The sequence below is a fragment of the Aulonocara stuartgranti genome, assembly GCF_965226115.1.
Source record: "Aulonocara stuartgranti genome assembly, chromosome: 8".
Lineage (NCBI taxonomy): Eukaryota > Metazoa > Chordata > Actinopteri > Cichliformes > Cichlidae > Aulonocara > Aulonocara stuartgranti.
This window is the reverse complement of record NC_138959.1, coordinates 14,858,892-14,875,964: the sequence shown is the minus strand read 5'-3', so window position 1 is coordinate 14,875,964 and position 17,073 is coordinate 14,858,892. Positions and strand designations below refer to the sequence as shown.

Here is a 17,073-nt window from a genome sequence, read left to right as displayed (position 1 = left end):
CACTTTGTCTTCTCAGTGTGGAGTAACTCATTCTGTATCCAACCAGATAGACACACACAGCGAGCATCCCACAGTTAGGCTTGTCCAGGTGTCCCACTGAGTCACGGCCTCAGCATGTATATTTTATGGTAACTCTAGGATGCGTGAGTGTGTGGGGGCAGACCGACATCAGGGTTAGATTGTCTAAACTGTGTAAAGTGGTGTCAGTGTCCACATGGAGTTGTGGAAAACATGTCCTAAGCAACATCCATGTTTGTACCATGGAAACAGTTGCTGGGTTGTGGTTCTGTATGTACTGAAAACAATGACAGTCATTTTCTGCAAGCTCAAGTCTGGTTTGACTGCGGATCACTGCTTTGGTCATTAACAGTCAAAGTCACTTCTCTCTCAGTTTTTTCTTAGTCAACTTTGTTCTTAATGGGGACAGTTTTTTCTCTGCCGCTCTTGGCAACCTGTACCTGCTTATTGTGACTGCCAAATTTAGATGGACTGCATTTGAATAATAAATAAAGGAGTTATTGATTGAAACGCCCCGAGTTTAAATAAAGACGTGCTTGATGATGAAAGGATTTAAACTTTTCTCTCTTTTTTTTCTGTGACTACCTGTGATATTGTCTGAATTTTAAAGTTTTAAGTCTTTTTTATGAGCTCCGCACCTTGAATGCTTCACCCCAATTCCCCTTGCACAGTTCTCAGTGGAGCTTTTCATCAGCTTGACAGGAAGCTGGCATTAGATGGATTTATTCACTTGCTCGTGCACAAAGTCATTCCAGTGATTATATATTTCTTTACAAGAAACTTTGAAAGATGAGAGCAAAAGTGTATCCTTAAAGAAGATTCTGTGAGCGCTTATAGGAAGACAAGTACATATCAATGAGAGAATAAAAATACACAGGTAAAGTTTTGAAGGTGAACATGAGTAGATACTTGCAGGATATGATATGAGCGCCTGTATGCTTGAGAACGCTAACTGTCTCGTGAGCCACTTTAATGGGTGTGAAAATATGCCTGTGACCTTTTGAAATAAAGAGCAGAGAATTTGAATTTCTGTGAATGTGACTCTTCATCAGTGAAACAGAGGATTGCTTTAATGCATTATTTAATTTGGAAACTGGTAACAGAGTGGCAACAAAATTCATTCCATCTTTGTGCAAACACTTGGAAGAATTTGCTTTAATCAATATTTATTTTGGAAGAATTCACTGCACTTGAGAGAAACTTTAAATTAGCACGACCTTAAAAGATTTCGCTCATTTCATCTGGGGAAATCTCATCATGTTCATCTGCCACTTTAACTTACAACCCAGGCTGTTTACTGTTTCATACTGTTTAATTTTTATTATTTGAGGGGGAAATCAGGCTGACAGGTAGAAAGGAGGAGGGCAAATTAGAGTAGACAGGGAAGAGGAGAGACGGTGGGTAGAGAGAGACTGAGAAACTGAGGTGCCCCGTGGAGAACAAATGGCTGGTTAGTAATATATGAGGGGCATCAGCTTACACTGAAGGATAAAAAGGCAGTGAGGCAGGGGATACACATCTGTCATCTGCTGTTCGCACACACATGCACACCCTCATGCACCAGCTGGGAGAGTGTGATGTAACTAGTGACTATTGTTCCATCGCTCACTCCTCTTTTCTCGGTTGCTAACCTGAAATCCACCCTAGAAAAAAGCTTCAGAGGGGTAAAAGGCATGGACATCGTGGCCCGTCGCCTTCTCGACAACAACGGCAAAATCGGAAAATGCTTAAACTTCGTGAAACTCTAAATTATGTGTAAGAGCAGTTGTATTGGACTAGGTCGCTTACTCTTTAAGTGTCCAGATAATTATGCTGGCCATTGCTGCACAAGTGACTTGCAATCAAAACACATACAGTTTATGAATATGTCTAGACACATCATTTGGTTTGAGGGAGAAAATATTTTCTGAGTTAACTAATAAAACATTCAAAGCCTGCCTGGAAGCCATGACACAGCTTGACATCCAGGGAAATATGTGTATTTTTCAAGAAATGAACAGGACTGTGGATGATGTAGGCATAAAAAATATTTGGGTTACAGAAGATTATTCTTCTGTGTCAAAGTCTTTTGCTTTAAATATCTAGCTATCTAACCCATAAAAGTAATATTATACACTATTACTTGTGTGCAGTAAAGGAAGATTTTTTTCATTTCCCATGAAATATTGAAAAAAATGGGAAAATAAAGCAGCAATTGTGTTTTATCAATATGGTATAGAGAGATGATGAATTTAAATTTAACTAACATATGAACCCAGAACAACTTCATTGTATCTTAAGATTGAGTTTCATACCACTTTTATATCATTTTCTTTGAAGTTGATGAATTGAAAGTCCACAAATTTAATGTAGTAATTTTGGCTCAGGAGAAAGAGAGATATATGTATCTCACAGAGTTTAAGTGTGTGCATGACAGTTACAAACCACTAAGTCAGAGCAACCTATATCTTGCAGAAGCAACCTACTGATTTGGAAAATGACAAGCTGGCTCTGGTATTTGATAAGGCTGTTTCACTTTACACACTGTGCTCTGAAACCCATGTTTTCTGTGGCGTCATGCAGTAATTGTTTTTCACTGAGTTGAGCAGTGAGCATTTACATATGCTTTGACAGCTTATTTAAGTGCAAAAAAACACAAGCATTGTGCTGTATTGCTAGTGATGTATAAATGGCTTTACCTTCCTAAGGAGTAAAAATGAATAAATAAAGCTTTTTTTGAAACTTTACTATTTCAATATACTAAGCTCTAGAGTGATGTCACTTCCAGCACCGACATCCTCCTCCTGAGACAAATGGAATGCGGCAACAGTACATATGAAGACCATTAGCAGACTCAAAAAATTGTGTAAATTTATGTTGAGTTAGCCACACACCATAAAATATGAGCCATTTGCTCAACCTACCAGTCTGCGTAGGGTGTACTGCTTTCTATATTGAAGAACACATAGATGGTAGTGGTAGTTGGATGAGACAGCTTGGGAGTCAGTACCACAACAACAGTAACCATCTACTAGTACTAAACTAGCTAGGCTAACTTGATATTAGCATTCCAATGCTAGGGATTAGCAATCATTTTACTGTAACCGCAAATGGTAATAAATGTAATTGTGAATACTGAAACTTGTGTTTCTGCTCTGTTTCAGCTAGCATGTTCTCTTTCTTTTTCTGAATGTTTGTGAGGTCGTGCATAATTATTTACTGGTTTTGTTCTGGGGCTCTGTGGAAATGCCAGAGATAGCTGGTGATGCTAACATTTCACCTTTGTCTTTAATCTGCCATTAGCAAAGCAAAAAAAAAAGAAGAGCAACAGTTATTTACTATGCCAACTTATTTAAAGCACACATGAAAGAGATTGAGAAAGAAAAGTGATTGAGTATTTCGATCTTTAAATATTCTTTCATTTTATGTTCATCTTTTCATTTCAAAGTCATCTCAGTTTGCAACGTTTTTCCTTCACCTCTTCCACAGGATTTAGTCAGCTTAATATAAAAATTAGTTAAACACATTATTGTAACATCATCTAAACTGAACATTTGCTACATACTTTTTTAATTAAAACGTAAGTGGCGGCACATGTGTGCGCTATGTGTTAGTGCTGCTCCAATATAATAGTACAAGTTAATCCAATGTATTCAGTTTCAGTTACTTTAGAAAGGAAATAAAGTTAGAATATTAGGTTTACCATGCTAAATTTATTTAATTTCAGCATTTCAATTTTTAGTTTACCTTAATATCCTGCTGTAGGTAGTCTGCCGACACGGAACATGATTGATTATTAATTGCTTAATTGTGCCATGCAGTGTGGCTGTCTGAGAGCATCTGTGTTGTTGTGTTTTTGCATTCATTTATTAAGGTTTAATATGTTTCTGTTTCCTAAAGCTATTAAGACTTTGAGATTATCACCTGTACCATGACCAGATTCCGTTTTTGAGGAACTATAGAGTAAGACAGTTTGAGTAGGCCTCAATCTATTAAGTAGGTCTTGAATAGATTTTTTCTTGAGTGAGTGATGTGGTTGGATTTTTACAGTATGGACAAAGAAAACGTTCATGACAAACTGGAAATCTGATATTTTTAGCAGAAAGATGCGCTAATATGAACTATTTGTGTTAACAGGCAAATAGTTCCCATTTGGGAGCTTCATTCTACATGAAAATACAACACACCACATCACCGACTTCTGATATAATCGCTGATGTCACACAGTTGTAATGCTTTATCCTGGAGAGGTAGAGCAAGAGGGTACGAGAGAGAGAAAGTGTGATCATTGTTCCATGAAGTCTATTTTCTAGGTGAGCAGATATCCATCTTCCACCCTTCCTCTGGGACTTTCCCAACCATCCTCGAGAGCTGTACAGTAATATCGGCTTGTCAGGTGAATGTGGGTGTTCTTTTTTTTTTTCACTGTATCTCACAAGAACAGGGAAATAGATGAAAGAGAATGTTTGAATGTCGGTGCTCTTTTCCCTCTGAATGAGACAGTTTTTAGCTTCTGGCCAGTTTTGAAATAATTTCTTCTCGTAGTAATACAGTAAATTGTGGGTGATGGCTCTGAGAGATGTTGGAAAAGCTCAGAAAGATTGGCAGAAATTGGCTATCATCTTCAAATCTTTGAACCTGCTTACTGCATTTCATGTTTGACGCCCTTGTCTTTACCTTTTGTCTTTGTTCTGATAGTTAATTCTGATCTTAAGTGAAAATTTTCTCCTAATTTCTCTTTCTTCTTCTCCTCTGTTCACTGCTACCTTTCTTTTCCCCTCTCTCTCCTTCCTGGTGCGGTGGGGCTGGCTCTTGATGCAGACTGGCAATATGAGGGTGAGAACATTCCTCCTTTTTCTTTCTCTGTTAACTGTGTGTTCAGTCACTGTGCTAGTTTATTAACCCCTGCCAACCTTACAGAGATGGTTATAGTGGGCTACGTCTGTCAGTCTCTGTACTGTCAGTTCTTGCCTTTCTTACTCCACCTCACCTTATTTATACACCTTTCATTCCCGCGATATAATTCGGCTGGACTACAGAATCATTTCCTCTCTCTGTAAAAAGAAAAATGAGGTCATAAGCAACAGTTTATGTCTGCCAAGCTTTCCTTTTCAATCTCTGTGGAGTTGCCCTTAGACCTTTTCTTACACATGGTACTGCAACCCTGTAAAAAGAAAAGAAAAAAGATCTGTCCTCTAAGTACTACATAGTGCTTAGAGGACCATTTAAAATGAAATTGAATAATGAAACTCAATATTCAGTAATGTATTAATGGTACCTTTTCATGTTTCTTTTTTCTCTGTTTTTCTATCCAGAATGCAAACTTTCCCGCTCGGGTCCTCCTGCTACCATAGTTGCCATCGATGAAGAAAGCCCCAACGGTAAAGTATTATTTTCTTTCTTGCTTAATGCTTCATAGGAGATTTTAAAAATGGTCTAAACTCAAGATGTGATGGGCGACCACTTCAGTATGATTACTACCTTTTAGCGTATGTTAGACAAACACTGTTTGAAAATCTTGACCTTTAAAAGACGCTGATTGGAATAGCATGTGGTGTGCCCTCATTAAAATATTCTGTGCCAACTGGGTCATAGTTGAAGCCTCATCTTATTTGAACTAATGAAAGGTTCTAACTGCTATTGTGTTTTTCTATATGTGCTGTTTCGATCTGGTCACAGTAACTTCTTGGCGTTTTTACTAGTTGCCTGGCAACTTGGAAGTGATAACAAGATCTTGGTTTTGAGGTGAAATGTGTTAATTATTAAGGTTTGAAGTTCCTTGCTGGTCGATTTCATTACCTTTGTTTGACTGTCTCCAGACAAAGCTTCACATTAAACCAACAGCTAAGGAAGAGGTGCGTTTCACTTGATTCAAGCTATATTAAGGTTTAGGAAAATCTTGTGTTTACAGGCTGTATTATGATGACTTCGTCAGTATTTTTAGAGTTTATAACTAATTGTGTTTCCGGTTATGTGGATATCTCTTCTCTTCTCTTCTCTTCTCTGTGTTTTTGTCTCCAGCTCAAATTATTTAAGGGCTTTATGGCTCATTAGTGGACCCTGGTTCAACATCTGTGCCATTTAGACCAAAGGGATGTAAACAAACACACATTCCTAGAGTCTGCTTCGGTTGGTATATCTAGCATCATGAATTTTTGTGTAGTACAGAGCAGATTATGTGTTGAGGGACCACACATTTCAATGGATTAATTTATTCCCTGCTTAAGTCAAGTAGATCAAAGCAAATGCATTTGCAAATAAAGGTAAATTATGGATAGACAAGTTGATCTGTATTGTTAAATTGCTCTCGTATCTCCAGCCTTTAGATTACTGCTTGGGGGAGGATATTTGCTATGTCTGGTTTTTCACAAAGTTTTAAAGTGTGAGACCTGATTATAGTAATCCTAACTGACGTGAACAGAGATTAGCATAGCAGAACCAAACACAGAGGAGAGCAATGTTTTCCATAAACCCAGCTGGCATCGCTAGCTGTTAATGGCTTAATGCATCACACAAAGCTACCTACCTTTTATTTTCCTGGTGCTTTTGGTAATCAGCCTGGAAGTGTTAATTTCATGTAGGGCTTCCAATTAACACTTATATCTTTTACGAGTGAAACGTCGCTAATGTTCTTTTTATTTTTGTTGTTGTTTAAAGATAAAAATTTGTTTTAATCTGAGAAAACATTTAATCATAAAATCATAAATGCTATAAATCACCAATCAAACAAGCGTGCTGTTATTTTAAAAAAAAGATTTTAGTGGGACATCTACAAAGTACTAAAGAGATCCATTTTCAGCAAAAATCACTTTCGTGAAAATTGTTACCTAATACATGTTCGTTATGTTGAAAGGTTGATTGACCACAGGAAAAACAGTTTTTCCAATTATATTAGCATAAGTGAAGGCTGCTCTGCTGATTAAAGAAGCAAATAAATTAGGCTAGAGAAAATTGAAAAACTTGTGAGTCCAAAAACAGTGAATATTACTAATCAGACAAAGAAAAAGATAAAGTGGGAGACCACACGCAAGAGCAAGAAGACGAGTACAGAGCCTTTAGTTTGTGAAAAATACGCCTCACTGGTCCTCTGCTGCCAACTTCATTAAATGCACAAAACACCGGGCTCAGTGTCAACAGAGAATAGGGGACTCCAGGGTGTTGGTCTTTGGTCTGAGAAAAAGAGACTGGTTGATAAAATGAAAAGATAAGTAGATAACTCGACATTGAAATTCAAGCTTGGATTTGTCAGGCGAGTAAACACTAGCAGTTTCATCACATCAGAAGTTAAAAGCACAATATTGAGCATTATTATTGTGTATAATTAGTTTTCAGTTTTATTTACACATTTTCATTCTGGTTTCATTCAAGCAGCTGGTGGAATCCAGATGTTGACATCTGTATTTCTTTTTCTGTGCGGCGCCTCGCAACCTTGTTGCAGCTTTTCTCGATTGCTCTGCTGTCCCTGTTTAAATCTCAGAACTCATCAGAGACAGTTTGTACTTTTGTCAGTCAGAACTACAGATTTATCAGCTTCACTGCATTAGTGTTTTCAATCAAATCACTTCAGACCTTTTTTCAGATATGTATGAAAGAGCCTGATAAGTCACACACTGTCAGTAGCAGCACTGAAGCTGTCCTTCCAAAAGCAAATATAAACAACACATTGTAAGAAGAGTTGAAATAAATAGACACACATGAGGGTTTTTTTATATTTGAATGTGATTTCTTTGTCTTTTTTGGACAATAGTTTGTAAAGCTTTGAGGTGGTTCTGTGAGAAAATCCCAACAGTGTCCGAAATACTCAAACCAGCACGTATTCACCAGCAACCGTGCCGCATGTAAAGTAACTTAAAAACCTTTATTCCCTATTCTGATGCTCAGTTTGAACCTCAGCAGGTCATCTTTACCATGTCTTCATTCCTAAATGTGTTGAGTTGCTACCATGTGATTGGCTGATTAGATATTTGCATTAAGGAGCAGTTGCCTAATAAAGTAGTGTGGTTTTACTGTACTATACAGTAGCATCGTGTGAGTAATGTTCTCGGTTCTTATGAGGTTTGTTTTCTGACAGAAAAGATAACACAACATGATATGTGTTGAGATTTCACATATCATGTTGCTTTTCTCAGTTTCAGTATTTCTATCATGTAAAATTCACTTAAATCCCTCACATTTTACTTTTGGGTCTGAACACTTCTGAACATTTACTAAAAAAATGAAATGTCTAAACATTAGATACAATCACCCTTAACAGATTTAGTGTTGATAGTTGGGGGGAAAGGATTGTTAGGGACAGTAACCAATTACCAAACAAATTACTACCCTTTAATTTTTTTTTAAGATTTCACACAATGTCTCTTAACTACTAAATAGTTTGTTTGAATTAAATATATCATAGGTAATAGCTTGGCCACATTGTTTAACATTGTGTGATTCATTTGTCGGTGCAGTAATTGTGTACATATTGAATATCCAAGTGTGTGCCTGTTTAAGCCGTAATCTTCCTAACGGGGCTGGTGAAGAATAATTTAGCCTTGGAATGGTTTGTATGCATTGTGGCTTGTATTGCTCTACAACTGTAAAATAGTGTTACAGATTTAATAGAGGTTGTTGCTTTAGGGTGATTATCTCGGGTTGGTGTTAGCAAACGGGAGAGAGTCGAAGAAAGACAAGAGAAAAGAGAGGGAGACTAACAAGTTGGAAAATGTTTGCTCAATTTTTGCATTTAATAGTATCTAATCAGCTTTGCTTACTGCTATTTCTAATATTAATGTAAATATACTGAGGTTTGTTAATCTAGCTTGCACTGATAATAACGTAGCTGCAAGCTAAATAAAACCGTTATTAGTCTGCACTTTCAGAAAAAGTTGCTAGACATTATAGTTATGCCTGTAGGTTTTTGGAAAGAGGCACATCAGGATGTGATTAAAGTACAGACAAAAGTATTGGATTAACTGTTTAGTAGTTACCGCTGTTTTAACAGTCTCCAATTTTCATTTTAAATAAAAGATTGTTTTTAATAGTTGATGAAAATCCTTTGCAGTCAATGACTGCCTGAAGTCTTGAACCCAAAGACATCACCAAATGCTGTGTTTACTTCCTTGAGATACTCTGCTAGGCCTTTACTATAGCCCCCTGTTGTTGCTGCTCATTTGTGCATCTGTTCTCTCTGCCTTCAGTTTTGTCCTCAGTAACTAAAAAGCATGCACATGCACAAAAATGCACAGTTGTGTTGAACTCCAGTAACCAACTTGGTTATTGAAGAATATACCATTCATTTGCCTGGAGAAAATTATATGTTGCTTTTATATGTGCTTTGGGTCATTATCATTGAAAATCAAATGGAAGTGGCTGAGTGTGAGCAGAGTACAGCCCTATACACTTCAGAATTCATCCTGCAACTTCAGTCGGCAGCCACATCGTCAAACACCTGTGACCACTTTAGCCCCCCTTTAAGTTTTCCCTTTCCCTGATTTAAATTTTTTTAACATCCTGTCCAACATGTCTGCTATAACCTTCCTCTGGACATGTCTAAACTACATTAGTCTTGTCACTCTTACATTGTCTCCACACTGCTCAAACTGAGCTGTCCTTCTCTAATCCCTTGTCGTCACTCCTAACACGAATCTTATCATCTTCAACTCTGTCACCTCCAGCTTGGCTGCAGACACCTGACACTTGTCTGCACCCACTACACCCTGCCCGCACTCTTTTCGTCACCTTTCTTGTGCTGGCCCCAGGTGTTTAAACTTGTCTACCTTTCACCTACCACCTTACATCTTTACCATTTCATCTGCTTTCCTCATATTCACACACATGCCTTCTGTCTTGCTTCTGCTGACCTTCATTCCTCTTCTCTCCAGAGCATACCTCCACCTCTCCAGACTCTCTTCCACCTGCTCCCTACTCTCACTATAGATCACAATATTATTTACAAATATCACAGCCCACGGAGACTCCCGGACAAATTGACCTCATCTGTCAATTTGTCCATCAACAATGCAAACATGAAGGGGCTCAGAACCAATTAATGATTTAATCCCCCCACCTTGAACCCAATCTCAATCAATCAATCAAGGCTTTATTCGCCACATGCAGGTTGCCCTGCAGTGAAATGTGTCCTTCGCCCTGCTTCCAGCCAACCCAGGTGGCCTTGCATAGAATGGGAAACTTCTCCGTGATGTAATCCAATGTACGCTCAGAGGTCTTATTCTGAGTATTCACAGCAGCCGTAAGCTTCTCCAAGATCTTAACCATGCTGCACTCAGTCAGCCCATTCTGAGAAGTCGTGCCTACTACTTCATTCATGTCCTGCACCAACCTCGCATGCTTTTCTGCATATCCTTGGTAGCTTTGATTTCAAGCTCTAGTCAGCTGATGAAAATCCTTGTCTCCTTCCTTAGTGCCTAGCCTCATGTACAACACGCATTACAAGCTTTTTCCTTTGCCACCTCTCTCTTTGCAGTATAGCTAGCCTCCCAATACTCCTCTCTACTCTCTTCATCTCCCTGACTATCCCACTTTTTTTAAATTAACTGCTTCCTTTGAATAACTTCCCAGTACTTCCCCATTCCACCACAGATCTCCTCGTCTTCTTTCCTCTGTCCAGAGGATATGAAGACAGTCTCTTAGCAGTTTTTCTCACAACTGCAGCTATACACTTCCATTCATATTGTAACTCTTCCCTGTGCCACCGAGAGCCCATCTTAAGTCTTCCCTGAACTCTGCAACATTCTTCGACCTTATCCTCCACCATCTAATCCTTGCCTCTGCCTTCACTCAGTTCCTCTTCTTGATTTGCAAACTACCATTCGATTCTCCCCTGACACCACTTTGCAGTTTCCTATCTCTCCTTCCCACAAGATATAGTCCTCCTGTGTGCAGCTTCTCCCACTCTTATGTCACCTTATGTTCCTCCCTCTTTTTGAAGTATACATTAACCACAGCCATTTTTGCAAAACTCATCACCATCTGTCCTTTCTGCATTTCTCTCCTTAACCTACCCAAGACCTCCTCGTCACCTCTGTTCCCTTCACATGCATGTCCACTCAAGTCTGTTCCTTCATCCAACTTACTCCAGAATTCCTTTCTCTTCTGACATCCACATTGGAGGCAATACAACATCACCACATTCAACATAACCACTTCCTACAATATGTTCACCTCCACAACACGACTAACGCACTCTTCCTTCAAGATTACTTCCATTTCATTACGTTTCCTTCCTACGGTAGAAAAGTTTGAATCCATCTTTCATGCTCCTAGCCTTGACTCCCTTCCACCTGGTGTCCTGCACACACAGCACATCTAGTTTCTTTCCTATCAGCCAGCTCTAACCCTTAACTAGTTACAGTCTCTACACTTAAATTCCCTATACTCTCATCTCTACATTTATACCTTTTTATTCTTTCTCGTACCCTCTGAATACTCCTTCCAAATCTCCTCTTCCTCTGTCTTCACCTTTATGCAATTCTTCCCATTTATCCAGACTTGGGACCAGCACTAGGAGTACACTCAGTGGCGTGTCTAGAAAATTTTTGTTGGGGGGGCCAGGTAGGGGCACAGATTTGGAGAAGGGTGGCAGATGTAATTGGCAGATAATGTTTAAAAAAAATTCTACCAACCGTTAACCATAATTCAATAATCCTATAAACCTAATAACCGAATGCGCTTTTAACTCTTATTAGAATGAGATTTTAACCACTACGGTGCAAAGTTTTTAGATTCTGTGTTGATAAAGTACAAGAGATACAATCAGTGCTTTGTCAATGTTTACTCAGTATTCAAGGAATATTTGCATAGTATTTTTACTGACATATAGTGCACATATGTTTTGAGCAAAAACATTTTTGAATATTAAAATACGAACATTTGTAACAAACAATTGACAAATTAGCCAGTTCCAATGTAAAACTTTATCTGCCTGTTAAAAAAGAAGATCATCTTCTCACAAACTGGTGTTTGATTGTGAAACAGGAAAAAAGTGGGGAAACAACTGAAAAGACTAACATTTGAATAAAACCTGAAAGCAAGTAAATACTTTCTATGCTGCCTTATGGTAAACTTTGGTAATATTGATCAAGAGCAACACTGGCTGATGATGAAATACAGTCAGCTGGCATGGTGACACTGCCAGTATAACCTGCAGGGCTGGACTGGGACAGAAAATCGGGCATTTTGACTACAGACCGACCCACCAGGTGTTAAAGCCTTAAAGACTTTGAATGAAAACAAATGCTGTTGTGACAGTGATGTACACTGTCTTGTTGGTATATGTATGATTTCTATACATTTTACATCAGATAAAAACTTTGGTTGTACGATTTAGATAATTATTTAATAAAAGCTAGGTATTTTAAATGAGAATAAGACAGAAAAGTATTTCTTTGTGCCCCCCTTTCCCTGTTAAAGCCCTACCTGCCCCCTGGCAAAACTTTGCTAGACCCGCCCCTGCACAGTTACCAGCTGTCAGCTACATAGAAAAGGATCCTGGTGTTATTTGTCTCTCAGAAACAGTTCATAACTTCCCTTCAACTCATTCCTGTCACCTAAAAGGTAAACCTGTTTCTCCATCACAGCTCTGATGATTCAGTAAGGACATCTCCTGGTTTCATCTTCATGTTTCCCTCTCACCACATATCCAAACTGATATCATGACCAGCAGCTTTTACAGCTGTGGCTCCAGCAAACATCAGCTGATACTAGAAATTAATATTAAATAAATTCTAACAACAGCTGATCAAGCTTAAACGTGCTGCTGTTTTTTAGCGCGACATCCGCTGGTTTCCTCTTTCTGGCGCAAAGTGGGCGATAAACAAACAAGAGAGAAAAGCCGATCAGCTGATCATTGATCAGTTTCATGATTGAAGCAGCAACAGGAGAGGGAGGGGAGAGAATGAGAGAAGAAGAGGCAGCTGTGCAGCATAACGACAGAATAAATCCAGCTTTGTGTCTTTTTTTCATTATAGCTAAAGTCCGGGACAAACTGCGTCTCTTCTCAGCTCAATACGAAACGCGTAATATTTTCTCTGAATGAGGGACCATTCCAGTTTTTTCAAGGAGCCGTTGGCAACTCTACTAACCTTATGAATAAAATAAAGTTCACTATCAGTAACATCATAGCACCCACCCAGCTGTATAGAAACTCCGTCAAGCTGGCTAGAACGCAGTACGAGTTATTGCAACTGAGGGTAAAAAGTCAGCACAACGAAAATAAACTCCACCTAAACTTAGTTTATATCTGACCCAGATAGACTGCAGGTCATAACTTCTTACCTGAAGTTCAGTTCACCTGACACTCGGACTGGCGGCTGCCTCGGGGCTCTCCTCCTGCCTCCCCTTCCCTCACCCACCTGCTGGCCTCTGTGGAAGCTCCGCCATAGCCACCACTAGTGATGGGCAGATGAAGCCCCATGAAGCACTGAAGCTTTTCATCCAATTGGTTCACCCCAACGCGAAGCTTCATGAAGCTTCATTTGCTCTAGCAGGACACCTACTGGACGTAAAAATAATAGCTGGCATGAATTTGAAGAGTGTGGCATTTTGCACACAGCCTGTAAATGTCAACAACAAAAGGAGTGTGTAAAACATGTATATTGTAGTGATGGCAGTATACTGTGTATATTTATAGTGGCAGTATGGGAAATGATCATTTGGAAATGCTTGAAATGGAAATGATCATTTACTGTGAGGTGAGGTGTGGTTGGGGTGTGGACAGTAGTTGTGCTTTTGTAACGTTGAGGTATGGACAGCTACACACTGAGGCTTTGAGCCTCAGTCCTGCCTGTTCACATTTTATTCTGTAAAAACTAAATTTTCACTGCTTTTACGTCCTTTTTAGTGGGGAGAACATAGCTGGGATTTAATGATTTAACAAATCTTTTGAATCCTTTGTCCTCCACAATGCTAAATGGCTGGGAGTCCTCAATCACCATGCTGACCAGGTCTTCACCTATTTGAGATTGTTCTCCTGAGGAAAGACAATAAAGACAAAGCACAAATATAAATATCACATACGTAACTTATAACAGTTGTATAATATTGTTATATCATTTAGTAACATTACTGCATGCTATATTATCATTGCATTTGATGGCTCACCTGGTCTTGCTCCACAATCGGTGTTCCTCTTATTCTCATGCAAAGCTCTGTAGTGCCTAAGCATGGATGAGGTGTTGTTGTTATATCCCAGCTCCCTGGCACATAGCAAACACTTCTCCTTGTACAAAAGTCAAGACAGCTCAACATAAATTGTATTGCACCATCAGTATCATGACAATACATCTTCTGTAGAAATTTACATACCTTGTTGGGAGGAATAAAATCAAAATGTTTCCACACAGGGGAGGACATCCTCCTCTTCTTAGCTGGCTCCATTCTCTCCTGACTTTCTCTCCTCACTCTCATAAACCTCCAAACGGTCTCCAAACTCTCTCTAACCGCAACTCTCCATCAAACACCCACATTTTGAATGAAGTCTGAGGGGTTTATATCGCTGTCATATCTCGCGGCAAAGTTCGAACCACTTCATGAACCAGTCACGTGGTACAGCCGGGCAGCGAGGCTTCGGACGTCATCATTTTCAGCTCCTCCCATAAATGAAGCAAGCCTCGATACGCGCTTCGCGGAAACGCCCCCTCCATTACTCGACACACGCTCCGAAGCCTCGATACAGAACGTCCCATCACTAGCCACCACCAAACAACGGAGTTATTTCTACACATCGACCTGCATCTGGCCAATCCACCACCTCTCATTGTTCATGCCATTACAAAAAAAATAAAAAATAAGTCACCGGGCATATGCCGGTATGCCCGATGGCCAGTCCAGCTATGTTAACCTGCAACCAAATCTGCAGCTCCATATAGCAATGTTACGACTTAGATTATATCTTATAACTCATAACTCTTATGTTAGCTGCCCTCAGTAGCATACTGTCTGAAATATTCGACGGCTGCAATAATTCCTTTACGTGTTATTTTTTCCTTGGGATTCTAATTTCACCGAAGTTTACTAAACTCAACAAACTTAATATTACTTACCGGGACATTTATTCTGTCCTCATTTTCTTTCACCGAAAAATTGTTTCCTGCAGTGCTGTCTTTCGTGCTTGGCTCTCCTACCTTTGCTAACGTGATGCACATTGCGCAGAAGCCGATGCTGCATTCACTTACACTCGGATATCTGAGCTTCACCGTGAAAACATAATCGGACATTTGATATTTGATTGAATTTTATTGTTTTGCCTTTGGGGTGGCACCTGGGGTGGCCAGTCTGGTTGGGGGGGTGGCCTGTGCCCCCCCAGGCCACCCCGCTGGACACGCCACTGAGTACACTGGCTTCTGGCCCCCTTGGGACTCGGTTTAGCCCAACCCTGGATTAAGGTTATCACTCAAAAAATTGTCATTGTTGCATTTGATGTAATTCAGTGTGGAAATACCAGCAAAGGCCCACATTGTACCTCTTTTTCTGATAAACTACCTTTTTAATTATTTATTTATTGAATTTTATTTTTCTTACTTTTGGTACAGATGATGTGAAAAGCCCTTGACTTGTTGTGTGAATGCAATGTTTTAACTTCCCTTCTCACACACCAAACAAAATGGACAGAATTCAGAATGCTGCTATGTTGAAAGAATGCTTTGTTTCAAAGAAGATTCATCTGTGAAAAGTGTCTCTCACCTCTGTACTTTTCTTCCTTTTATCACTTTGGAGGGACCACTTCAGCCTGTTTCAAAACAGATTAGAGCGGTCAAACAGATGTCACGAGTACTAAACGCTACATAGCAGAAACCATTATTTTGCAGGTGATAACATTGTAAATTATAGGAAGTCAAACTACTATAAAACCTCAGTAAGAGAGTCAAAACAACTTTTGATGCTTTTAGAAATTATAATGTTCTCTAATATGTCTTTTCTATGTGTCTGCCATCGAACTATCTCAACTTAAATGGTAGATAAAGCGAATTTACCTTGGCCAGCCAACACTCATTACTTCTTTTGTCCTTCCTATCCAGTGCTACAGTATTTGTCTTGAGTCTCTTCCCACCCACTAAGCGCTCAAGAAGGAGGTAGATGTGATGATTACTTTTCAGCCCATGGTTCATACCTGGATGACACACTAGCAGTGCAGCCACATTCAGTTAAGCTAATGTCCTGTAAAATATTCTATTAATGCACTGCCACTATGCTCATTTTCTCTCTATTTACTCCTAATATTCTCTTTATTCTTTATTTATATCACCCTCTCGTTCAACCCAATCTTTCTTCTCTTCTGCTGTCTTTCTCATTTCCTTTTTCTCTAAATGTTCTTTGTTTCTTTTTTTTTTCAGGCAATTCCCTCCTTCGTGCACACCCACACACACCGGCGGCTTCATATGGTTCTGCCCGTGTGCTTTAACACGTGGGTCAATTTAATCAGATGCTGCTGTGTGCTGTATTCAGTCTACTATAAAGTGAGGTCACTGTGAAAAGAGTCCATTTGCATTAGATGGTCTGTGGTATCAAATTAGACACAGTTATACAAGGTATAGGCACTATTTCTATCAGGCTTCTTCGCCTGTCTTGGTGAGGGTTGTTTTTTTTTTAAATTTTTGCTAGAAAGAAGCAGAAAAACCAGCAGAGAGATAGCCAGACGATGGTAAGGAATGAAAGCCCCCTAATGAATTCCATTTTCTATCCCATTTCTCATATAAAGAAACCAATTTCATTAAAGTTCCTCGTTTATATAAAATCAGCAAATCACAGCAAAGCATTTGACATGGTTTCCATGGTAGCACAGAAGGCCATGACCCAATTTTATGTCTGGCAGATCAGATATGAGATCGCTCAGTGCGTGTGTGTTTATGTTGTTGTGTGTGCAGACGGGTGTGTGCACACAGACGAGAAGTTTTCCAGCGAGCAAACACAATCCTGCTTGCTTCTCAACTTTCTAGGGTTCTCTTACACACATGAACATACACACAGTAGTTTGTAGGTGTAGAAGTTTTTGTAGTTTTTTATTCCTTTTTTTGTTTTTATCCATTTTGTCTCTTTTGTGTGGTGCATTGGTCATTTTGTCTTATAAAGTTGAGTTGC

General features: G+C 39.2%; 1 protein-coding gene across 1 annotated transcript in view; it reads left to right on the top strand.

The window, feature by feature from the left end:
• Positions 1–17,073, top strand: part of pcdh15b (protocadherin-related 15b) — a 233,769-nt gene that overhangs the window by 44,961 nt on the left and 171,735 nt on the right. The window contains exons 3-4 of the mRNA XM_082545036.1: positions 4,819–4,833; positions 5,313–5,378. Coding sequence (XP_082401162.1) covers positions 4,819–4,833; positions 5,313–5,378 — 81 coding nt within the window. The remainder of the gene's footprint in view (positions 1–4,818; positions 4,834–5,312; positions 5,379–17,073) is intronic.